We start from the raw sequence: 26,605 nt of genomic DNA on the forward strand, positions 1-26,605 counted from the left end.
CCAGGGCAATAGGAGATATAAAAACCATGTGGGACAGTGAATAGCTGTCAGTTTGCTCCAAAGGCTTCACAGCTTGGACGTACCGTGATTATACAATTTACAGATAAGTCAGTTCTGTGGAGTAGGCAAGCCATAAACACCTACACAAAGTGCATCTTTACAATCAGTTTAAACCAATCTTTGTCCATGCTGCTGCTAAGAGGGGCAGGTTCCTTCTCCTGACACCCCATTCCCGCAGCCTCCCTTATGTTAGCACCAGCATTTGTGCAGCCGTTCAGACATATGGGTCAGGGAGTTGCTCCAGATGGCAATTAATCAGTTTGCAGTGGGATTTCTATTAGTGTGAGGTTTCTTTCAAGGTGATCATCTGTCCGATCAAGCTGACAGCCTATCTGCATGGGCACGAGCAGAGAGAAGGATACGCTGTGACCAAGAAGGGCTCCTCCGTTCCTCTCACAACATTATGAATGTAGATTGGCCTAATAAGACTGTTGATTCTTCTGGCAAGGGTTGGGGTTTTGTTGTGGGGCTGTTGTCATATTCTCTTGGTATCTTTTGTAGTCAAATGATAAATGTTGTGACTTTAAGCCCTAAATCACACCATTTTAAGAATCTCCTCCAAAACCATACTTACACATTTCCTATGGTGCTTCCAACTCACATGGTGCTCTCAGATTGCTGGGAAATCTATGTGTGCAAAACATAGTATGCAGACAGATGCTCATTGCCCCATTAGCCAAGAAACTCTGTTGCCTCTTATAGGTTTACAAATATGTAAGCAATTTTTAAAGAAAAAAGTTAAAGACTAAAAGATAAAAAACCTAATTGTTTAGGTAGACAGCTTGGAGAATACTCTTATTTATTGCCAATTAATACATTTTTCTATGTGTGTGTTAAATGTCTTCTGTTTCCTTCCTGGTGCAGACTGCCTGCCATATTGTTAGTTTGCTTTTCAGGTCGTAATCTGGTTGTTTAGATTTTTGTTCATAGAATACCTGTCACCGTATCACAGTGTTTAATGGGATATATATATTCACTTAATCTGTGACTTCCTCTGGGTTTTAATAAAAATTTTGAGGCTCTTTATCACAGCCTTCCTGAAGTCTGAAATACGGTTTCCAGCTCATAAGCTGCTGCCATGAGTTGAGGTTCAGGCCATCTGTCATCAGCTTATGGCATCAAAGGTAGAGACCAATGAAAAAAATCAACAAGACTTGGGAGCTCACAGTGTATTTTACTTTCAATGGCTAATTATTGCTGTGCACATCTGCCTGGGTTGTTTCAGGGACAGATCTATATTTTTATCCCAAAACCGAGTACCTTACGTACATCATCACTTTTATACTGGGAACAGTCATTGTGGAAAAACTATTATATTTACTAGGTGATCTGATAATGATAGCAAGTACAATTTATTGCATTAATTGAACATTTGTTATCACGGTAAATATCACAGATATTTCTTTGTGTGACCTGTGAAATGCTGAGTTACTCACATACCACTGCCCTTTTATTAATTAATTGTTTCAATAGGTAGATTACTGTAGTAAACATAAGTAGCTGTAGGATTGAAAGTTCTATGAAGAAAGAAAAATTATGTTGCTTACGTTTGATCTCCTGTTTGATTTTAAAATAGTTCCTCTGTATAAAGTATCACAACTCCTGTCACTTGCCTATTCCAAAGCCATTGCAGACAAATTAGCTGATCTTGGTTCTTTGGACCTGTGGAAACAATATTCATAGTCCAATCTCCTAAGAAATGTGCAGAAACATGGTGGAGGAGCTGCATTTATGAGTAAATACTGGGAACTGCTAAAATGTACAGTGCTAGCTTGAGGTTCCCTCCCTTTCTGCAGCATTCCATATAGTCCATTGCTGTAGTTTATGCAAGCCAATTAATTAGAAAAAATTACAAATAAGATGTTGAAGAATGTCCCCTTACCCCTAGGTTTCCTTCATGTTGAGATGCTGTGAACATCTGAAGAATTATTCGGGACGTTACGGTGTCTAAAATAGGCTTTTTTGACAGGTGTTAAGGAGAAATGAGATAAGGTTAATCCACACAGCATGTCTACTTACTAGAGATTGCTCTCTCTGACATATTGCTATTACTCTGGTGCTACAAAGGAAGAATATTTTGCTCTCCCATTATTAATTGCAAGTTAGCTACCAATTTATGTAACCCACACAAAAACTCCCAATAAAACATCTCCTCTTCTTGATCCAAATGCAGGAGTGATAGTCCAAAAGTGGAATTAGTGGGCAGTACAGTATCCGGGACTCTAGAGAAAGACTCCTCTGAAAGAAGCAATGACATCGGTAAGTTATAGTGCTTTTTACACTTTGCCTAAGAAATTTATGGTGTAAGTTTCTGCTTTTTAATGGCTTTGTTATGATCCAAAAGGCAGATTGAGGATTTGGCAATGAATGTGAGTGCGTTTAGATCAAATTTTAACTGCAGGATTAAAGGATCATTTGTGCTTTACTTAAAATAGTTTTGTTGGGGTTTTCTGTTAGAAAAAAATTAAAGCAAATATGGAATAGTGAGCTACTTTGAATAGGAAGGCTCGTTATTTGTTTTGAAGTCTGAAACAAGTGAGAAGGCCAACAGTCATAAGGCATAGTTGTTTAACTGATGTAATATTAGTGCTGCCTATCTTTAACGCTGCAAAAGATTGTGGGTTTGGTGAGTTAGTAATCTTTAAACTTTCCAATACAGAGGAATAGAAACCCATTTCAGGTCAATTGGACTACATTTTACTGCATACACTGATTAAAAGCAGTCTAAATTTGCCTTGAAAATAACCATTTATGTTCCTGACACACAAACCATTTAATTAGGAAATCACCTGGAGAGGAGTAATAACAGGTTATTTCTCTGTCTTCTCTCACCCTCCTTCCTTCTCCATTTGGCAGTGCAGGAGTGATGTTTGCTGGGGTGGGTGCTGCAGTAAGTGGCCCTTGGAAAGGAAGGTGCTCTGAGTCCTCTCCCAGGGCTGCAGGCTAAAGCTGTGACAGCCATCTTCCACCTCTCCTTAGAAATCCGCTGGGACAGCTGCTGCCGTCGCTCTGCTCTGCAGCCGCAGCTGTGCCCCCAGAGACCTTTTCTGTAAAAGGCACAACCAGGGAACCCTCCATGTGTAAGTGCTACTACCTTTCACTGGTGGCATTGAGTGTTATCTTGGCATGGTGGTTTCTACCCAGACTGCTTTATTACTAAAACATTTCTGTAAAATAGTATATTTTCAACAGCCAAACCTGCCTTTCCTTCTGATTTGAAAGCAGAGCTTTAAGTTATAGAGGAATTTTAATTGTAATGTAACAATAAAATGCTAAATTAATTTCACATAGGTCTATGAGCTTTCCAGCATACGTATGTTTGCCTTTTTTAAACCTTCTGCTGTTGCTATCATTTACTGTAGTAACCTTCTTCTGGAGAAGCAGGTAGTATGTTTACCCAGGTTTTCATTTGGCATAAACATAGAAAGCTAGAAGCTTGTGATAAATTGCAGGAATGTTTTTATTGTAGAGATTACTATAAAGAATATAATGGAAATGCAGAGAAATTCTACCATGTAGTGTTTCATACCCATGTTTACAAATTTGCTTCAAAGCATGTAAGCCTCTGCTTACTTGAAAGTTATGACTGCAAATAGCATATAGTGGCGTGATGGGATTAAACTTTTTTAGACCTTGCTCTAATTTCCTTGGAATCACTATAAGGATAAAAGCACAGAGTGTTTTGTATTTTTTTTTCAGTTTTGTTGGGTTGGGTTTTGTTTGGTTTTGTTCTGTTCTTAACATCCCATAAAGGTTAGGTAGGAAATTTGATTTATAATAATTTTTGTTCATTTCCAGAATTTGGGGGGGGGGAGGTGGAGGGAGGAATTGAAGTTGTTGTTTTTTGTGGGTTTTTGATGCGGAACAGGAGCCAAGAAGAGTCCATAAACCAAACCACACACACATGTTACAAAGAGTTTAGCTGATGACCTCCTGTTACCACTTACAAGGAGAACCTATTAAGCCCAAGGATAAAATAGTGTGAATACTTAGATATGTATAACTGGATAGGGTCAAACCAGAATGGCATTTACAAGGGCAAATCATGTCATTCTAGCCTGTTAGACTTGTTAAAAGAAGAAAAAGAAATAAATTATGATTTTGGATTGAAAGGTGATCCAGAGATCAGAACTGTTATAAATTTTCAGGGGGCTTTTGACAACTCATCTAAAATATTATTAAAGAAATAAACAACCTTTTTAAGAGAGGGCAGAGCAATAAATTAAAACTTAATAAGCAAAAACAATTCAAGTAGATTAATGTCTTTTACTGTGAGGAGAGGTTTGGAGTACAGGACAGTTTACAGGGCAGTGTAATGTAGAAATTTATGGTAAGTGTGTTAGATTTTTTTTATTATTATTTACAAAGAGAACAATGGGTTGGAGAAATCTTGTGACTAAATGAGTTATTAGAAAAACTGATTGATGTGTGAGTGGAGTTGTCCAGTGTATTCCAAAACAAAGGTGGGTCAGGCTGTGTGAGTCTAGATAATATTTGACTGGGATATGTGCTACCGGTGTTGCCCCCTTGTCATGTGCTCTGTGGGAAGGACAGCCTGAGCTTCTCTGAGGCCCATCCTTCCAGTCAAAATGGATTTGATTAAATCTACCATTTGATGTCTTTTTAGTAATCCAGATTTACACAGTGGGACGTATGTGACAGACATGGTGGGACTTAGCAGTAGCCTTTGAAGCAAAGGCAAATTAAATGGTCTTTATAGCAGCTTGGGTATGTGACCATTCTGGTTACTGGGCTCATCTTTATTCTTCCATTATCTCCACACCATTCTTGGGCACTTAGAGCTCTCGGGGAGAAGAGAGGAAAAAGCAAGAATCACTTGCAAGTTGCCTCACCCTCTTTCATGCTTATGCCAAGTACTGATGGTGAATTGTGGATTGAAAATGAATACCGTAGCATCTTCTGGATTTTTTGCACTAGAGATGTGAAGCTGGGTGGTGGCTGTCACTTTCTCAGTCCTATAGGCAGTCTAAAGCTCTTGATTCTGTCAGAGCAGAGAGCTGGACAAAAGCATTGGAGAAACAGTTTTGGTTATTAAAGAAAACCATACTAATGCTGGATGGAGAGCATTTTGTGTGTGTGTGAAACCTTTTTAAGAATTTCTAAGTTGGTTCCTTTTCTTTACCATGATGAGACCAAAACCACTATGACAAGGGAGGAGGAGATCTGAGGTTCTTCCATATAACATCTCTCAAAAAGCAAACAAATGAACAGCACCAAAAAAATCAGTAATGCCCTCAACAGTTGAGAAGCAATAGCAATATGCAGAGATGAACTGCAGAATCGAGGTTCAAAACTTGCATGTTATCTAGGTGTTCTAGATCAGTGTGTTAAACAATTGCATATTTCAGAAACATCATTTTTCTACTTATATTCTGAGTAATATTCCACTGGTGGATCGATGTTGCCTAGCCAGAAACCCCACACCTTTAAAAACGCATTTAAAAACATTCTTACCCCACTTTACCAATCAGACAAATCACAAATGCTTGAGCAAGGCTGAGGTGATGTGTAATACTGTGCATAATGTTCTGTGAGTTGCATATATAGAAAGTTATTTCTGTGTAGATATTAGCACATGATTTGGTTTCCCTGATATGTTCTGCAGAGTTGTGACTTCACATGTAAATTTCTTCATCATAATGCAGTACTGATTACAATTTTGCAGTCTCTACTGACAAGAGCAAGTTCTGTTCAGCAACATCACTGCTCATTGTAGATATAATGGCAGCTGTTACTACTGTTGTTCATGCCTTTGCTTCTTTCCACAATCCTTTCAAAAACCATTGGAAAACTAGCTTTCAGGGTATATTATTTAAGAGGAAGCATTCCCCATTCCTCCTCACTGCTTCTTTTGTTTTCTTTTTCCCCTGTTTTTAGTGATGCCTTTACTTTCCTTTCCACACATCTTGCATCCAACTTTTCCTATTTACATCTCTTTACCATGGCTAACTCTTCTTCATTTCATGAGGGTAAGGCTTTTTTTTTTCCATTTCTTTTCTATCCTGTCTTTGCTTTAGTTCAAAACACATAACAAGCAAATACAAAAAGAAGTATTTTGTAGAACACCAAAGTTTACATGGGTATTACAGATTTTTATTTTAAATTAAGAGTTGAAATTGAGTGTACTGTGACAGAAAATCTTGCACGATCGTATTGAAATGAGAAATCATTATCATTTATTGTACCATAAGAAATTTTAATGACAAAAGTGATGTGTAATTTACACATGCTGTTTGTCAATGCTCTGGTTTCATTAATGTGTTCTTGCAGACAGGTTTTGTCATCGCAAAGTTTAATGACTATATTCATTATGCAAAAATATTTAGAAACATGCTAGGATGATTTTATAGTCTGAAAGAGGAACCCAAGTCACAACAAGCCAAAACATAGGAATTTGAAGAGTGCTCACTGGTGCTCAGTGAAAAGTGCATGGTTGTGTCTCTGAGGACTTGGTCTCCAGTGTTGCCATGGTTAAATCACAATGGTTACATCTGTTGGCACATCTGTACCAACAACTGTTCTGGATTGGCAGTGGGGTTCTGAGCTGAGTTTAATATGCTCCTACAACAACATAAGCTACACTGACAGTAAGCCCTGTTCTACCAACAGAAGAGCAGTCGTCATGTAGAATTACATTGATTTCAACAGCTTAAATTCATGCCTTATGGCATAACTTGGCCTTTTTTTAGGTTACGTGTTTCTTTTTAATTTCATAAAGAATTCTTGTATATGAGGGCCAGTGCAATGACAGAAACATCTAGCACATATAATAGTAAATATAATAGCTTACTGGATCAAAAGCTAAAATTGGTATGAGTTATTTCTGCAAGTCACTATCAGTCTTTTAACTATATATATATATATATATATATATATATCTCTACACACATACGTGTGCGCACTTCAGAATTCTGGAATCCTGAAGCAAGTCTTGTCTATCCAAGACGAGGCTTGCTTTGGCATCATCTAATAATTAAAATCATATAGATTTAAGCTAAGTGATTTAAAGAATAAGCCACAAAGAATTAAAAATAATATATCTACTGTGGAAATGCTCAGTTAATCCCCACAAAAAGCAGTTTTTGTGCTTTGCAGAAAGGCTGGGCTGCACAGAGCCAAGTGAACACATCTTTCCAATATTTTTTCCTGGCTCTTTACAAATTTTGCATAGTGTTTGTGAAAGCAGTTAATAATCTTCATCAGTGCTAATGTAAGGCACATATGCCTTCATTGATTCTTGCTGAAACATCTGATGATGGTATGAATTTTTTTAAGATTTCCCCTGAAAGCTGGTTAGTGCAAGTCCTTTTTTCAGCATTTCTTCAGACTTTAATCTGCAGAGCAGTTGCTGGTGGATCATGGAGTACTGGCTGAAGCCACATCGTTAGCTGTTCTTTTTTTCTGTGTCTCCTTGCAAGGCTGGTGCTAGCTTGCCTGAAAGGATAGTTAAAAATACCCTCTTGAAAAATATCTAATAAACAAACGAATAAAAAAATCTTCAGTATATCATGTTTCCTTGAGCTGTATTTGCAGTTGTTCTAGAGCTGTAGCGTGCTCATATCTGTCAGGAGAGATGATCGCTGTGACTCTGACTGGAAGAAAAAGCGATCTAATAAGATTTGGCCCACACTAGGGAAAAAGATGGAGAATATTTCCACTAAAAGGTTGTAGAATGGAGCAGATTTGTCTTTAAATCACAGGCTGCTATACTGTGAGACATTGTAATTATTTTGCCTGAAGACGCAGAATAAAAGTTGGAAAAACAGAAAATACTGGCAAATATAAGAGTTGGAGAACAAAATGTGACTCATAATGAAGACCAAAATCTGTCTAAACCAGTTATTTCTTTCTATGCTGCAGTTCATGCTCGTTTTAATAGGGCAAAGCAAAGGAACAGAATTACCCAAGTGGGTTAAGTTGTAATATTTATGTCAGTGAATCAAAATCACCCATAAACATAGTTCTGGACTGTAAATATTGTAATCAGGGATATGTAATGCTCCATCATATAAATGAATTGGGTCTCTTGCCCCGAAGGGTCCAGAAAAAAGCAGTAAACTAGAAATCTAAATCGTTTTCCATCTGTGTCAAGTTGAGGTGCCTGAAAACAGCATATCCATTTCTTCTAGCTCCTCGGTTTTCTTGACCTTTCTGTTCTTTCTTGGCATGTTCTGAATCGTTAAAAATAAAATCCTTATGAGGGCACTGGCAAGTGGTTCGCAAAGCTCATTATGGCCGCTTTCTACATGCTGCTATTAAAATGATAAAAGTCAGGACTAAAATGGAAAAAGATAATTGGATGCTTTAGGAAAGGCAGCTGTCCACTGACTGTCCTGGGAATCCAGGCGAACTAAGCTGTTTCCCTCCAAAGCAAAGAACCAGGCAGGCAGACCTCCCTGGCACATCACTGTTGCACTCCTGAACAAAGTAACCCTGCAGCCACAGAGCTCTCCTGCTAAAAGTTCATTGCCCAAATTGTAAAAAACAGTCTATGATTCATTATGGGGGAGGTTCTGCTGCCCAGACTCTCGCTGGGAGCGTGGCTGTATTCCTCGAAGGGTGCGATGCTGTTCAACACGGAGGGAGTAGCAGAATCTGGATGCTTGGTAGTTAAAATAATTGTACTCTTCTGAAAATCCCCACTAATATTCAGATTATTGAGTTCTTTTTTTAATTAGTGCTATATATTGAATGGGCACTAATGCAGAAGATTTTGTCTGCAATCTCTGTGTCATTTGATAGCTTTCAGTATTATTGCATTTAAAGACAGTATACATACCATTTCACAGGCCTATTGTCAACCTTTTAAAGGTATTGAAGATGATTATGAAATGAAATCTACCTCTGTGTGGCTTTTGTGACATTATCTTCTTCAAATTAATTGAATAGCACCTTTGCCTCCTTCCTTTTAGACCTGCTGTATTTCTGTTCTGTGAAACCTCACCATTAGCATTCTGAACATGTTGATTCTCTTATCCATCACTTTCCATTTCAGTTTTCTCAAGGTGAAATCACCCTACTAATTCAAAAACCTTTTGGTCTTTGTTATGTATAAATGACTTTGCCCAAATACTAAAAAACCTAAATGGAAGATAAAGTAAAGGCCTAGCCACATTTTATGACAGAATAGTAAATGCAGGGGGTAAAAGGGGTAAGGAAGGAAGCATAACCATTTAACTTTTTATTTCTGGGATTTCTGTGAGGGGAAGGGATTGAAGGTTATTTTCCAGAAAGGTATAATGAGTTGAGAACTTTTTCCTTAAATAATGTTTTCCTGGATCTGGGCAATTTTTCAAAAAAAATCATCATGCTTTAAATAACCATGTTTCCAAATGAACATAGCAATGGGAAGAAATATTCATAACTGGCTTGGAAGGATACCAGGGAATAATTTTTGCAGAGCTAACATTTTTCATATTCATGAAATATGTTTGCTCAGTAAGCCAGACATTTGATTGTGTGTACTATACCAGTATATTAGAATTCATGTCATGCTTTTCTTCCCATCTCATTAATTACTTCATGGATTACCGGCTTGATCAGTGAGACAGTAATAATGATGAATGCATCTGTTTATTTGTAGAAGTAGTATCAACTATTTTTTAATTAGGGAGTGGCACTGTTAATTGATGGGTGCCCTCTGTGTTCTATGTGTTTAATAGAACCTTCCTTACTGTTTGTTATTACTAGACATAGAGAAATCTGGACCAGTGCAGAGTTCAGGTCTGTTGGATGTTGATGGCAATTAATCTGGCTGTGAAAACAGTAGACTGGACTTTATTTTTAATGTCATTCCATTTGGGCCACCTCAGGAAGGCTATATGTTTAGCTTAGTGTGTAAATTTAAACTCCCAGTCTGATACCTGCAGAAATACAAACCAAAATCACATCTCTGCCTTTAATGACCTCAGTGAGTTTAATATAGTCAGACCCGTATAACCTTGCTTTCCATCGGCAAAAAGTAATCAAATAACCAGTACGAGTGAATTCATTACTGAATCCACAGTATACATGACAGCAAGGCAGAGGTTTCGTGGGTGGCTCTGTTCTTGTACTAGTTACCCAGTTACTAGATGGGAATTTTCTTGCATGAATATATCCATAGGCAATGTTCGTGGAAGGTGGTGATAGCCTTAGATGCAGAGAGGATCTGGGAGGAAGAACCACCTATAAATAAGGAGAACAAATGGAGAAATAAAGGGCATATGGAAGTACTGGGAATGGATTTACTATGTTACCGTTATACCAAGTGTTGTCCATTACACTTAAATAGAGTTCCATTTGTATTATCAACTGAATGGCTGTGATTTAACGAGTTTGGCAGCAGATTCTACCTGTGGAGCCTTTATAGCCTCTGTTCCGTTCTCTTTTTAAAATTCAGTGTGGGTATAAGGTGCTTTAGTTTATTTTTCTACCTATCAGAAATGCATTCAGAAGTGGAAAAAATTCCCAGTGTTTCTTGATAATAGAAGCTTTGTGCAGAAATGTTCATCCTTCATGGCATTTTATAAAATGCATGGAGCAAATGATGTCTGCAAGTGCTCATGGATCTCAAGGAGACAAATTCATACACTCTTTGTTTATCAATACATTTTACAATTTAAACATGAGTACTTTATTATTATGACCAAATATAGAACTCTAGGTAACTATTAGTTTATTTAAGCCAAAGAAACACACTGAATTAATTTCCTTCACTATTTTTTCATTGTTTTCCATATTAGTGTAGATAGTGACAGTGGCACTTATTGAATAGAACCATTAAAGTTGGAAAAGATCTCTGAGATCATTTAGTCCAACTACTAACCCAGCAGTGCCAAGTCCACCACTAAACCATGTCTCTAAGCACCATATCTACATGTTTTTTGAACACTTTGAGGGATGATGATTCTATCACTTCCCTGGGCACACTGTTCCCATGTTTGACCACCCTTTCAGTGAAGAAATTTCTCCTAATATCCAATCTAAATCTCCCTGGCACAACTTGAAGCTGTTTCCTGTTCTGCTGTCGCTTGTTACCTGAAATAAGAGACCAATCCCCACCTCACTACAACCTCCTTTCACACTCCTTCTATGGAGACCACAGAAGGGGAAACACTAAGAGAGGGAAATCCTGCACTGAAGCCTTCCTAGGCTGCAAGATAACTTCAGCCAGTGTGCTGCCCCCAAAGCAGTAGTCTGATCTTCCCCTCAGTTTTAGCAGCTTGAGTCAGTCCTGTGGTACTGATACTAGGCCTTCCTTCACATGAGTATTTGTGTGGCTGGGCACATGCTGTTGGAAAATGAGCTGGATGAAAGCTATCTCAGGAAAAAAATAGTAAAAGCAGTTAGGTGGGAGAGAGTGGCTGGGACAAATGCAAGGGTTGCTTCAGCCTCCATTTCTGCTCATGTATGTGAGCATCACATGTTTAGAGATGAATGTATGTTTTTTATGGTTATGTATTTTTACTGTGCAATTTAACAAAGTAATACAGTGGTAAAATTAAGACAATATAATAATATACAGCACTGATTTGCTGTGTGATCTTAAGTCATTTAGGTATGGATCAGCTTCAAACTGGATATTGCTGGAAACCAGCTCTTACACTTGTTTTGTTGGGGTTTTTTTTCCCCAGAAAAGAAATTTTTACTTCCATTTCTCCTCTCTTGAAAACCTGATTTTCTGTAGGGCTCCAGATAGGTTTTGTGCAATCTGCTAATGTTAGCTCATTTTTACTTTCAAAGCGCTGTAGCCCCACCTGGTATGTTGGGTACAGCTGAGGCTTCAGATTGCCAAATTCCCACTGACAGACTGGGTGACCTACCTTTGCACATAGGTTGCAACAGTCAATAAAATGCAATGAGAAAAATACATGGTAAAGGGCAGTGGGGTCACTGGTTATATATAGGAAGAGTCACTCCAAAAATAGATTAGCATTTGGAGGTGGATAACCTTGGACTATTTTAGGGCTATTGAAAGAGCTCTCTTTTTTTCTTCTTTTTTTAATGTCTTGGAGATGGAAGAATATTGCTGAATAAGAAATGTCTGATACCATTTACTTTCTAGTTGCTAAATGATGAGTACTTGGAATCAATTTAAACGTCATTCAGTGCATATAGTTGCACAGGCCCATTAATTAATTTGTTTTTCCAGTTTTGTACAATGGTTGTAATATGGCAACAAAACTGGATCTTCAGAGATTCATTATTCTGTAGTAGTTCTGAAAACTAAGTACCCAGTGTACAGAACTAGTAATTTGAAAGCTATTTCTTCCTACATGTGTGCAATGAAAAATAGTCTCTGAATAATGAATATCATTCCTGTATTTGATTCATATCTGAGAGTAATTTTGAAGCATTTTGATTCATCTTGTCTAAAGTACCTCTTGTATGTTTTCTGACTCCTTCCTGCTTAACATACGCAGTAGGGCATTTTGAAATGAAGGTGAGTGAAACTGATACAACCCATAAAAATAGATGAATGGTATTAAGCCATTTGATTCAGGCATGTAATCATGAGCTGTGGTATTCCTTGAGCCCTCACATCGTTCTTTCATGTAAACATGTTACCACGTGGCTGGATTCAGTAAACACTTCCCCACTGCGTTTCTTTGACCATAAAGATGGTCGATACAGCATTTGAGCAGATCTGCTTTCCCTGGGCTCTGTACAGCTTCAGGAGCCTATTGCAGCTTTTACTTACCATAACCTCTGGACTACTGGAGGGAGATAGTCTTCTCACCTATAGCTACTGGAAACTATGGTGCCTCCAGCTGCAGGTGTCTGGGAACCTGCAGATCTCTTCCAGCTCGATCATTCATATTCTTCACTCCCCTTAGCAATTGCTGCAGATGCAGCACTGACAGGACAGCTCTCGAGACAACGTGTGCACTGTCTTATACCTCCAGTTATTCAGGAAAAAAAAATTACTAACCCCTTCAGTAGCCAGATGGAAATTTTGAAACTGTTTATTCCATGCCATAGGACCCATGATGTCATTTAGCTTTCACTGTGCCGAAAACAAAGCCAAGGCTCCTCTACACGTTCCCCTTCTGCTTCATTGTGTTTGAGATGGAAGGGTAATTGTTCTTGGCAAGGGTGACTGGATTACAGCTGCCTTTGACTTCCAGGTTTTTTTAGTGCCATCATGGTGGTTAAACATGTGCAGAACACTGTGACACAGTGGGGAAAATGGGATTTCATTTCTTTGAAATTAGAAAAAAAAATGTGAATCTTTCCCTTTGAAGACAATTGCCAAAAAATCAAATCAATTCTATTTTATTTTTAAGACTTGGAAGGTTTTGATTCTGTAATACCAATTGCTGAGAAGCTTAATCATCCAACTACAACCAGACCAAAAGCTACTGGCAGGCGACCACCCTCCCAGTCTCTCACATCTGTAAGTCAATTTTCCTTTTCTTTAAAAAATATTTTTTTAAATATTTTTTCTAATTTTTCCTCTCCTCCTCTTTGTGTTTCCTGGTGTTTTTACTACTTTTACACAGCCATTCCTTCACATGTACAATGAGGCAGAGAGATGCAGTTCAGGAAAATTAGTGTCAAAAGGCTGCCAGTATTTTGAATACTGATGTTTAAAACATTCCCTTCCTTCTAAGATCCATACCCCCTTATTTGGGTGCTGCCAAGTATTCTTTGCCAGCCATGACCGAGCCCAGAAAAATCCTTTATAAAAATCTGTGGAATCAACTCATTTGTGCTAACTATTAAGGATTTTGAAAGTGTTTCTCAAAAGAAGCATTTCCCTTGGGTTCTCTTGGACATTTTACCCAATTTTGAGGACAAACAGACCACTCAGTCTTCAACAGCTCTCCTTGAATTATCATGTGTTTCTTCTCACTAAGGTCACAATTCTAAATATAAACATGATTTAAATTTCACTCTCTAATATGTATCTTATAAGTTGGTTTTGTAAACTATACTTTGGAAATCACTTCTTAGTTTTTCAATGTCTTTTTCTTTGGAGTTTGGGATTTCTTTGCTTCCATGCTTTTTGCATTCTGGAATATCAGAATGAGAGCAAGTACTGGCGGTTACCTGGGTTCATGTTGCTGAAGAAAAACAAAGTGGAGGGAACCAAAAAGGATTATTGTGAAACTGATAGGACACACACAAAAAAAAGAAAGCTTTCAAAATTAACTGTCGTCATAAATATAGAAACCTAAAGACAGTAAAAAGGTTTTCCTTCCCCTGTCAAATCTATGGGGAAAGGAGCAAGGGGTGGAAAGAACCTTCCCTCTTTGCACCTTTGCAAAGAGGCCGTGCACAAGGCAGCCCTGCAGTGCCAGCAGCGTGCAAGGGCAACAGCTGGGTCCTCTCAAGAGCAGCGAGGTGAGACCTGCACTGAGCAAAGCCGGGGCAGAGCTGCCCAGGGGACAGTGCTGGCATCCTCCCAGCACAGTGCTCAGTGTCCCAGCTCTACTCGTGGACAGGAGGGTGCTTTCATCTTATGATATAATGCAATGCAAACATGTACATTAATGTTGAATTCAACTCTTGAGCGTATCTTATTTCTTGTATGCTTTGAAAGCAGTCTAGCCTTGAAAATAAGATGGAAAAAACAGGAAGTAGGGGCCAAAGAGTCCTGGGTTTAAGTATTGCTATTTTGAAAATGATGGCAAAAAAAATTCTTGAACAATGATGATATCTGTGCTTTTTTCTTCTTTTGTGGTGTGTGTTTGTCTACATAGTCATCCCTTTCAAGCCCCGATTTCTTTGACTCACCAAGTCCTGAAGATGAGAAGGAGGAACATGTTTCCATTACTCACAAAACCCTTGAAGTGTCAAGGAAATCAAGAACTGTTACAATATCACAAGTAAGTTAATTGAAATACCTCTGCTTAACCTCATCACGTGCATCTTCATTTCTTAAAACAGTACTGAAATATTTAAAGTTTTATTCAGCAGTCACCTGGTAACTAGCCCCTTAAAGAAGCTTAAAATTATGAAGGTTACTAAAGATTGTTCTGTGCTTGAAATGCAAATCTAAAGTGAATTGCATGGTTAAAATGTCTCCAATAACCATACTGTGGAAAAAAAATCCTTCTAGCATAAATGCATTTCACAGAATCACAGAAACTAGGGAAATAAATTTTAGAAACAAAGACCCTGTCTTTTTGCAGCTGTAAATTGAGTTTACATTAGAAGAGTCTGTAAGCAGAGAAAATAGAACTCTTTGACCCACTCTAATAATATGTGAATTTAAATTTGCAAGTATAATCACTTTTTATACTGGTATAACTGTATTCATCTTATAGGCTTGTGCCATTCTACTGTATATTGGTAGAGTACTGTAACATAATTAAATACTACAGGAGTGCGTAGCTCACACTTCAGAGGTTGTAGCTGTTTTTAGTACATAAGGATATCTTTAATAATACAAATATTATATTATAATAGTATGACAAAAGAATTTGAAAGATGAAATCATGCAATTCTGTGATCAAGTTATAAGGATAATGTTTTGCTATGTAGCTCCCTCTTCTGGGAGCACTTGCATTAAGGAATACTCTTGGGCCAACATTTGTAAGTTATACAGCAAAGTTGTAGATGTTGTTCCTGTAAAATGAGATGACTGCTATCAGAAAGTAGCTGCTTGAGGATTTAATGCTGATATCCAGTTAAGCTCTGGAATAAGATGTTCAGATCAATGCCTCCAGTTATGCCTTGCTCGCCTGCTCCAGATTTGGACTCAGCCAGACGTCTCTCTTCAGTCCAAAGAAACTTGCACCTACTGATATATGAGGTTATTATCCCTGAGAGATCTGTTTATAGGTACACATTACTCACAGCCTACTCTACTCTGGTGAGACCCCACCTAGACTACCGCATCCGACTCTGAGGTCCCCAGCACAGGAAGGATATCGACATGTTGGAGCGAGTCCAGAGGAGGCCACCAAGATGGTTAGAGCGATGCAGCACCTCTGCTGTGAGGAAAGGCTGAGAGAATTTGGGTTGTTTAGCCTGGAGAAGGGAAGGTTTATTGTGACCTTCCAGTACCTGAAGGGAGCCTACAAGAAAGATGGAGAGGGACTATTTACAAGGGCATCTAGTGACAGGAGAGGATGTTGGAACAGTTTCAAACTGAAAGAGAGTAGGTTTAGATTAGATATTAGTAAAAAATTCTTTACCGAGGATGACAGGCACTGGAACAGATGCCACAACAGACAAATGGTGCCCCATTCCTGGAAGTGTTTAAGACCAGGTTGGATGGAGTTCTGAGCAACCTGGTCTAGTGAAAGGTGTCCCTATCCATGGCAGGGGGACTGGAACTAGGTGATCTTTAAAGTTCCTTCCAACCCAGATAAATAAACTAAACAAACAAACTAATCTATAAAATGTTAAAAGAGTATTATTAAGGTCATTAAGTCAGTTTTCAAGGCAATGGAGTAATTCAGCTTTCTTATGATTATAACACAGTTTTTATTTCTATGTTCAGACTTGTTTTTTCTGCAGAACACCTTTTGTATTCAGTGCTTTCCAAGCGCAGGTTCTTTGCTCAATCATGTTTGTATAGCAGAGAAGACTGTTTTTTGTAGAACTCGGTGGATCCTGCTCTTCTCTCCCAATTCCACTTTCTTCTTATTTTCATCTGTCCATTACCTTTTCTCTCAGTTACTTTGGTCAGCTAATGCCACCCTGCCAGTCCCCAAGTCCTCACAGTCCCTCCTTCGATTTCTATTTATTCTCAATATCTTACCCTATTTACCATTCAGCTTCAATATCCCTTTTCCAGAGATACAGTTGGAGGGTTGCCTGATGCTTTTTCTTACTCTTGTCCAAATCAGATTTTCAGATATGCCTGGTAGCTGTCATATAATGGACACACTAGCATTGCCAGATAACAGTGTGATAAATAATTAAGACTCCCCTTACTTGCCATTGTGATAACTGTATTTGTACATCATCATCATCATGGCTAGGCTTCGCGAACGAAGATTTGGGAAGGCTCTATCCACATTTGTTACAGGCACGCTGGTGGCTTATGAGGCCAATATGAGACAGACATATCCGATTGCAAAAGGCACAGCAGAAAGACTCCTTAGATGGTGTATTCTGCAAGACACGGTTCTTTTTGCATTGTCTTTTCTCCTCGAGAGTGATCCTGCATGTGTTCTTGAAGGAGACAGCTGCGTTATAGATGGTGTGTCTCCAGGCCTCCCGATTGGAGGCCAGAGTAGACCAGTTATGTTGATCAATATGGGCGAGGCTGAGATGTTGTTTCAGGGAGTCCTTGTATCTCCTCTTCGGGGCTCCTCTCTTGCGGCAGCCAGTGGCAAGTTCACCATAAAGCAAGATCTTAGGGAGGCGGTGGTCCTTCATCCTGGAGACGTGCCCTGCCCATCGCAGCTGTGTTCTCAGCAACATGGCCTCTATACTTGTGACTGCTGCTTGCTCTAGAACAGATGTATTGGTCACATAATCTGACCAGTGGATGTTTAGGATTGTACGGAGACAGCGTTGATGGAAGCGTTCTAGGAGACGCAGATGGTGGCGGTAGATGACCCATGATTCGGAACCACACAAGAGAGTAGACAGCACTATGGCTCTGATCTTCAAGTGTTTATTACACTATACTCTTTTGTGGAGTTTTCCAAAAGCACTATATGCCTTTGCTAACCTGTTGTCTGTCTCTCTGTCAATCTTACAATCCGAGGAAATGAGGCTACCTAGGTAATTAAACTGCTGGACTGATTTGAGCTCTGATTGGCCAATGGTGATATGGGGATGATGGGGGACTTCATGAGGTGCAGGTTGATGGAGAACCTCTGTCTTCTTTAAGCTGACTTCCAGCCCAAAGAGCTCAGCAGCGTCTGCAAAGCAGGATGTTAAACGCTGCAGGGCTGCTTCTGTGTGGGCAACAAGGGCAGCATCATCAGCATAAAGCAGCTCCCGGACAAGATGGTTTAGGGTCTTGGTGTGGGCCTTCAGTCGCCTTACATTGAATAGACTTCCATCAGTATGATATCGAATGTAGATACTGTCCTGATCATCGAGGTCTGCTGTGGCCCTTTGGAGCATCATGCTAAAGACTGTGAATAGGGTAGGAACGAGAATGCAACCTTGTTTCACACCATTCTTAATTAAAAAGGGCTCAGAAAGTGTGTTGCCATATCTGACTTGGCCATGCTGATCCTCATGGAGTGAGATGATCATTTTAAGGAACTTGGGGGGACAACCTAAACGTTCCAAAATCTGCCACAGACCTTTTCTGCTCACAGTATCAAAAGCCTTGGGGAGGTCAACAAAGGTTACATAAAGACCTTTGTTCTGTTCCCTACACTTCTCTTGCAGTTGTCTGAGAACAAATACCATGTCTGTGGTACTCCTGTTGGCTCTGAAACCACACTGACTTTCAGGTAGGATCCCTTCTGCTATAGTGGGTATTAGTCTGTTCAAGAGTATTCTTGCCAGGATTTTGCCAGCAATGGAGAGCAGAGTAATACCACGGTAATTTGAGCAGTCTGATTTAGTACCTTTCTTCTTATACAAAGTGATGATGACTGCATCATGAAGGTCTGATGGTAGTTCGCCGAGCTCCCAACAGCGCACCACAAACTCGTGAAATTTGGTGTGGAGTGCAAGGCCCCCATGTTTCCAGACTTCGGGTGGAATTCCATCAACCCCACTTGTACACTGTACTGTGTATTCACTAGTAGCTGATCATGTATGGCTGGTGGACTTCAGATTTTCTATAGCTTGTCTAATTATAGAGCACTGGATTGCAGTTCAAGAAGCATGGGATCCTTTATAGCTTACCACATGGTACCAGGGTTACTAGGTTAATGATGTGTTTTTCTATTAAGTGCCTGGAGAAATAAAAAGTTATTGGTAGTTATGGGGATTCATGGAAGCTTCAGTTAACAGAGGGTTACATTTATTTATTATTAATATATTACCATTTTGAAGCCATGGAACTTTTTTTTCTGTATATATCATACCAACAAGCAAACTTAAAGGAATATTTTACTATTTTCATAATGCTAAGGAGAACATGTAAGACATTTTTGAAAAAACGTTGAAGATACCTTCAGTGGTTAGTTGGCGATCATAAATTTAGTTTGCAAAAAAATACAGCTTGGATTCTTGGTCATGTAGTTTTGTGCTCTGTAGGAGATGTCCATGGATTTAGATATGTTCTCTCAAACTTCTGAGAGAAACACTGAGCATCTGTGCCTGGTTTATTTCACTGCTAGGTCTGAGATCTTGGAAATGCTTTTGCTGACTGGTTGTAGCAACCATGGAAAGTCTTACTGAAGCTGCCTGAACTTCTGCATCCCAACTAGACGCCCTCTGATGCACATGTACAAAGATAATGACTAATTGTTATATTTATCATGCTTTGGCCAAAACTGTCCATGTTTGTCTGTGGGACTTGTAGCATTACTGAAGAGCAGTTAAATACTTGGCATTGGTTAGAGGTTTAATTTTCATAAAGCTTTCTACAGACATTGAATATTACTCTTTTTGCTGCAGGTGTCTGATAACAAAACTTCCTTGCCTCCAAAACCAGGAGGTCTGGCTAGTGGCAGTAATGTACAACCATCACTATCCCCTTCACCATCACCTGGATTTCACTCAATTGCTATGGGAACAACAGGCCACAGGTCAAATTCCCCATCCCTGTTTGGTACTGAAGGAAAGCCAAAGACTGAGCACTTGAGCCAAGGTCAAACTGCCCTGGAAGAGCTGAGAACACAAGTTAGGGAGCTAAGAACCATCATTGAAACCATGAAAGACCAGCAAAAGTAAGTTCTGCAAATCACAGCTATTGGTGGGATGTATCCATTTGTGCACAGTGGTGGCTTGCCTTGATGTGTGTTACTCTGCACAGTTTGTCTATGTGTTCGTGAGTGATTTTCATGTGACAGAACATATTCAGGGGTGAGAACCTCAGGAAAACAGACCGGCACTATCCACCCATAAACCTTTTTTTTCCCCTGAGTTATGACATAAGCAGATGTTTATGGGGTGTTAAAAAAATTAAGTTACAAGCTGTAAACAGTGAATAAGGTTCTTATGTTGTTTTATTTGCCAGTAACTATTTGGGAACTCATGTGGATTGATCATAATAAAAGGGGTGCATTTGTTTTAATTGTAGTACAAATTACTACAAGTTCCTAAAGTTATTAAATCAATTTGTTGTTTGACCTTCAGCACATTTTCCCAGGAAGCTCATGTTACAAAAGTAGTAATTGAATTGTGATTAGGACCTTTGAAGACCTTTATGGTTATGGCCCCAAATCTTTACTATTTTAGTTTTGGGCATCTTTATTTTCTTTAGGTTGCTCATTTCTTAGGAGAAACTGGGGCTGGCATGTAGCTTTTGCTGTTCCTGAGAATATTTAATGCTTTGGAAGCTAAACCTTCACTTACATTGTCAGTTGTGTGTAGCCCAGGCAGGAAAAAGAAAAGGGGAAGCAGCGTGCAGAGACTGTGGCGGATCAGAGGTGTGCGGAGAGTTTGGGAGAAGATGCGGGAGGGCATGGTTCAAGCTGGATGTAGCCAGCAAGCCCCACGGCTTCGCCTCTTAGGCTGACCCCTGCTCCTCCAGTCTCCCCTTCTTGCAAGGGCAGCTTCCACCTACTGGTTTCTGTCGTAAGGTGAGATCACAGTGGGAACATGAGAACGTGTCTGCTCCTTATAGCTATGTTCCCCTTCCCAACAAAGAGGAATGACAGAAAATGTATATTTGGGATCATTCAGTCTTGTAAATGAAGTTGAAGGTTATGTTGTATTGCTGGCATAAGCAGCTTTTAAGTGGCTTAAGTATGTGATAGGACGGGCAGGATTTGTGTTACCAGTTCCTATAACCCACAAACAGTTAATCCATCTACATTTTGTAGGGAAAAAAAGGCAACTGGGTGCTGATACAGTGTTGATACAGCTAGTCCAGAGCAAAGCCTATGGATGCAGGTCTATTAGGTGGAAATTTATTATTCATTAGCCCTGTGGGATGTGGGGGGCTCTGTAGTATAGCCTACAGTATACAAGAGTGTGATGACTTTAGTTAGTTGTTCAGAGGAAAAAGAATAACTAGTGAAGCAGGGAAAATACCTCTCCAAGAGATGAGTTTTTGTATTTTATTAGTTCAGTAATTTTCATTCCAAGCTTCTTTTGCATTCTTGTAACAGAAAAGAGATTAAACAGTTGCTGTCTGAGTTGGATGAAGAAAAGAAGATCCGTCTACGATTGCAGGTACTTATTTATAATGTTAGAGATGTACTGGCAGGTTTGATTTGGCCTCATATATGGGAGAGAAAACTCTGCTATAAGATACTTAGATTTCCAGTGAATCAAAAACTACTAATGTTTCTGAAAGGGATATACCTGTTCCCTTCATATCATTGCCATATATATTGCAGTTTGGGTTTTTACTGAAAAGTCTGATAATTATCTAAAAATTTATCAGCACAAATAAACAAATTAAAAAAAATTTAAACACAATACAGAATTCAAAGTATTATATTTTTTTAGTCTTGGTTTTAATTGTTTGATTTTGTCACAAATGAAATCATGCCTTTTTACATTACTTACTTCCTGCCAAAGCTTTATATTTTGTAGTAGGCTTGTCTTAGTGTTGATGTACTTCAAATATGATTTCATATAGTGGGATTTTTATGTCTGCTTTAAAGGCTGTACTCAGGTTGTCTTTACTAAAGCTTCCTTAACAGTATAAAAGAAGGTGTTCTGATTAAGAGCCCAGTTACTGCTACCATACAGTAGCAGTACAGTACCTTAGTTCTAGATATTATCATCCTGGCTAGTCATTTGCCAGGTAGCACTCTGCCCTGCTTGTGGGAATCATGGAGCTTGGTCTTTGCTAGAATCATTAACTGTGCTGCTTCACTGTGGAGTGACATTGAAACTGCTTTTTGTGGTTTTGGAGAATGATTTGGACAATGCCATTAACAACATGCTTTAACTTGGTCAGGCAGTTGGACTAAATGGTCATTGTAGGTGCCTTCCAAACAAAATTACTCTCTGCTACACTATGCTATATTATACTATTCTAGTCCATGTACTTGATAAGTGCGTTAGTACTGATTATATTTTATATTTTTATGTTATAGGTCAGCTGTGCTTTGTACTAGGGATAGAAAATCGAATTGTAGTTTCACTGGACTGTTCCCGCTCTGTGAAGTGCTTGGGAACATGGCAAAGGGTGGCAGAACTGGGAATCATCAATGTCTGTGCTCCAGGGCTGCCTAAAGGACTTTATGTACCACATAGGAACATGTCTTCTAATAAAACACAATTCATGTTCAGCTAAAACTGAAATTTATTCAGATAATCAAGGAACATTTTCAATAGCTGTTATTGATTTAGTCTAACAGGACAGACTATCCAGAGGTCTTGATTCTACCTCCAAGGATAACTTTACATCTTTATAGAGGCCTGCACTGATGGGTTTAAAATTATGATCTTATAGCTGAATGCTTTTACTCCAGTTCAAGTGTTGTTCATACTAGTAAGTGTTCAAATGCTAGCCAAGATGGCATTATTAGCTTTACAAAAAGATAAGAGTTAATAAATAAAAATTGCATTAGTTTTAGAGCTCTGATCATCAGGAAGTAGCACATGCATTAAAGAAGACTGCCTTGATGAGGGTGCAGTTTGAACACTGTGAGTGTGTTTGAATAAATCTAGTATACCCCTGCCTTAGGGTTTTCAGTGTCTGTCAGAGGGGCCAAGTGTGCAACTAGGGCTGATGATGGTTTCAGCCACGTCCTTTTACCACATCTGTATATCCATCAGAGCACTTAAAGTGCCTGGGCACAGGCTTGATGGGTGTAGAAGGCAACCACCATCCCTGCAGCAAGAACCATCCCTATAGGAGAGAGATCAGTTTTGTTCCTCAGCTACCAGTGCTCATTGCCAGCAGTGCAGTTTACTTGTACCAGCTCTAAGTGCAGTGCGGACACAATGCTCATTCTGCAAGTAATTCTAGGCAGTGAGCTGAGTAGCTTGTAAAAGTTGTAATTTGAAGAGATTGAAAGGTCTTGGATTACATTCAATGACTATACTTGTCAGGCTCTGAGGGGAGGAAGCCATGAATGGTCATCTTATGCAGCTGAGAAGGACACCCCAATTTCTGAAATCTGTGGAAATAAGAGTAGTATAAAACCCGTACTTGACACCTGTGGATGTGATGGAACATGTGCTTTTCAAGTGGCACCAACTGTGTCTCAGTTTGCTGAAGCATCTAATTTAATCACAAATACTTTTTTCTGTTTGTTTTCAGATGGAAGTTAATGACATAAAGAAAGCTCTTCAATCAAAATGAATACTTGATAGTGGAATGTTGCATTATTCTTCATGACTGAGACTCAAATTTATGCCCCAGCCAAAATAACTTTGTGCCAAATGATTTAAGAATTGCCTCAACATCCCTTTATTTGAAGGATTAGCACAACAGTTTTTGATAGCACAACAAAAATACCAATGAAGACAAAATTTCCACCCAAAGCTGTGCTGTGCAGCACTAGTTGTGACTGAAATTGATCTTCTTGTGCTAAAGGTTCTCTACTTCAAGATCCTAGGTGAAATGAAAACTCAGGCAGTTTAATCCATAGTGGTACTATTTTGATGATATTTTTCCATAAATAAAGTGTATCTCAGATTATCTGTTTACAAGCTTTATGATTTTGACTTTTGGTTTTTAATTGTCTTTTGTCACAGATTTTAAAATGTTTGTACTGCATATAGCCAGGAATGAATGTTAATGTTGGGGCTGGAGGGATTATTTTTGCTTCAAGATGGAACAGCCTACTTTTTGTTAATGGTTTTAAGTTCTGTTAAATATGCAATTTTATGTCCCCAAATCCCCTTCAACTTAAACTCGCGTTGTGTACATTAATGTATTTACAAGAAGGAAACAAACCAACAGAAGTCTGGTCTTTGCAATGATTTGTGCCTTTCTTTGCCACACACTGACTGGAGCCGGTTGAGGCCAGGTCTCCCTAATGTAGCTACCACGACGACTCCTGTCCCCGTTGTCCGGCGGAGGTCACTTCCCAGTGTACAGCTGCTCAGTCAGCAGGGCCGGGTTTGTGCGAGATGGCAGGACAAAAGGGCGCAGCTGAGAGCAGCTTTGTCTTGAGCAGCTGTGGCTTTTTAGCTTTCCTGGTTTGGATAGGCCTCTCCCTCAACCTGAATGTTCATCTCTGCTTGATTTTCATTAGATGATTTAAACACCCGCCTCTGTCCCCAGTTTTGCACAGAGTGAACAGAATATGCATTATTAAAGCAAAAATAAATAAAAGTAATCTATAAAACATGAATAAAAACTTGTATTATTTCATGCACAAGGTTCTCTGTCGTGTGGCACTGTTTCATTTGCTGTTTAGGTGGTATTGTTTGCTCCATTATATTGTACACTTACAAGCTGATACACCTCATAGTCCTGTTTTTTGCAGCAGGACTTTCTTCTCAATATTTTGTTCTACCTGATGATTACTTCATTTCTTCCAGTTTCTGTGTTTACTTTCATCCTTTCACAATAAGGTCTCCCAGTTTTCTGGTTGCAGTTTCATGTGTGCTTAACTAGCCACGGAGTATCCATACCTTGTCAGCAATCTCTGTTGAGTTTATACACAGTGTTTAAATAATGGATATTTTTGTATAGCATGAAGTTGAGTGGGTGAGTGATGTAGGTGATGCTTTCAGCGTGACAAAAAAAACAAACAAAACCACAAAAATTATCTATTTGTCATCTCACCAAATGCTAGAGCTGGCTCCAGCAGCACATCCTGTATCAACACTAACCTCCCTGCTTGCCAGGAGCTGGGTGAGACGTTGTATGCAGTTGGCTGTTCACATTCACATATGGTTGGCAGAGTTCCCATAATCCTTTTTATATGCATAGATATATAAAATACACACTCCACCATACTCGAATCTTGCTTTATGGCTCTCAACTGGCAATACAGAACCTCGCTGCTGGGATGATTTTCTCTTCCAGAGCATCTGCTTCTATTGTAACAGTGGTGTCTGAAACTAAAAGACCAGACAGTGAACCTTGGGAATTTTTTTTAGTCACAATACTTTCCTCAGTGTACTCAAACAGAAGCACTAATAAAATATTTTATCACTGAAATGCTCTTATGTAACATTTCTAAATACATTCAAATATTTTTGTACAAAGAATGAGAGTCCCACCATAGCTTTCTAGCAATAAAGATTTCTACATTACTTTCATGGTTTTTGTGAAGTTAGTAGCAGAGTTAGGAGAACAGGAGGAAATGAGGGGATAAGGAATAAGAATTCTGTTTGGGTTTGTAGTCATACATTTGCGACATTTATCCAGACATTAACAGCTCTGGATTCCTAATTGCATCCCTGAAAAGAGATTAACTATTGTGTCTGTGGTAAATAAAGTATTGATTCCTGAGCTGTACCTCAGAAATATGAGACATCTCAGAAATGTTCCATTTTTTGCAAATGAAAGTCTGAATTTGGAACTGAGTTTCCGTATATCAGATTATAATATTTTTTTTCTCCTGTTGAGATAATAACTTGTCATTTTATAAATCCAAGTTAGGAGTCCAGCATACCATGCTTTGTAAAAGACAGTTAAATAAGTTTTTGTGAAAATGCTTGGATTTGCAAGTTGGTTATTCTAGGAGAGGAGAGTTTTCAGAAATACAAGCTCTTCTTTCTGCATTTCATTATAATACTAGAAAGTATTTCACATAACACACGGATTTTCCCTTTTTAAAGAATGTCAAATATGCATTAAATGTGTGGATATGAACTGCTGCTTTAAAAAGTGTTTGGGTTTATATTTGAAGAAGAACAAAACACTAGTGAGCTACAAGGTGATTTTGTTGTGAAAATGATTAAATATTGTTGTTTGAGAGTTGTGTAAAATGACTTTTCATTAACATGGACACTCCAGTCTTGTGGCAGATTTCTGTTCATGTATAAAGTCAGGTGTGAAACATCAGGCTTATCTCTTTCGATGATAATATCCGTATTCTTGATTTGGAAAATTTTTAGGTTATTAAGAAAACGGTTTTGTGTTCTCTTTTTGTTGTTCTTTCAACTCTAAAAGGAGCAAGTATTTCTTAATGTGCGATCATAGCACTTAGCACTTCAAAAAAGTTCTACATGGAAACAAGACGGTAAATGTTCAAAGTGGTTTTTTAAGTTTGTTACTTAAATTTCATCTTCTGTGGTTTTCTTATTAATTCCATTGTGAATGAGCAAAAGGTTCAGATGAATCTTTTGTTATGCTAACAGGTCAAAGGACTGAACACAACTATATGCCATAAATTTTGTGAGCTACTTTGTGTGTAAAATATCCAAAATATCCTCTATGATAGCCAGGACTGAAAGTTGCACTTGTGAAGCAAGGTGAGAGAGTGACATAAAACACCCTCAGAAATTCATGCTCTGCTGAAGTTACAGCATCGTTTCACTCGTGTGAGCCCCTCTGCCCAGGCTGTCCTGCTGCACGGGCAGCCACCGGGGGCTGCAGGGTTACCACCTTCCCTGTCAGCAGGCTCTGCAGTGCCAGGAAGAG

General features: G+C 38.9%; 1 protein-coding gene across 9 annotated transcripts in view; it reads left to right on the forward strand.

The window, feature by feature from the left end:
• SH3KBP1 (SH3 domain containing kinase binding protein 1) overlaps positions 1 to 24,389 on the forward strand; it is a 217,612-nt gene extending 193,223 nt beyond the window's left edge. For 7 of the 9 annotated variants that reach the window (XM_027637714.1, XM_027637744.1, XM_027637733.1 and 4 more), the window contains 6 exons: positions 2,234 to 2,319; positions 13,350 to 13,459; positions 14,769 to 14,894; positions 19,555 to 19,826; positions 21,213 to 21,276; positions 23,324 to 24,389. In XM_027637714.1, coding sequence (XP_027493515.1) covers positions 2,234 to 2,319; positions 13,350 to 13,459; positions 14,769 to 14,894; positions 19,555 to 19,826; positions 21,213 to 21,276; positions 23,324 to 23,365 — 700 coding nt within the window. In that variant the 3' untranslated portion in view covers positions 23,366 to 24,389. Of the gene's footprint in view, positions 1 to 2,233; positions 2,320 to 13,349; positions 13,460 to 14,768; positions 14,895 to 19,554; positions 19,831 to 21,189; positions 21,277 to 23,323 lie in introns of all 9 variants that reach the window. The other 2 variants (XR_003526718.1, XM_027637725.1) reach the window with 2 other exon arrangements.
• Positions 24,390 to 26,605: the final 2,216 nt, after the last annotated feature.

The sequence above is a fragment of the Corapipo altera genome, unplaced genomic scaffold (genome assembly GCF_003945725.1).
Source record: "Corapipo altera isolate COAL_440 unplaced genomic scaffold, ASM394572v1 0, whole genome shotgun sequence".
In the NCBI taxonomy this organism is placed as follows: Eukaryota; Metazoa; Chordata; class Aves; order Passeriformes; family Pipridae; genus Corapipo; species Corapipo altera.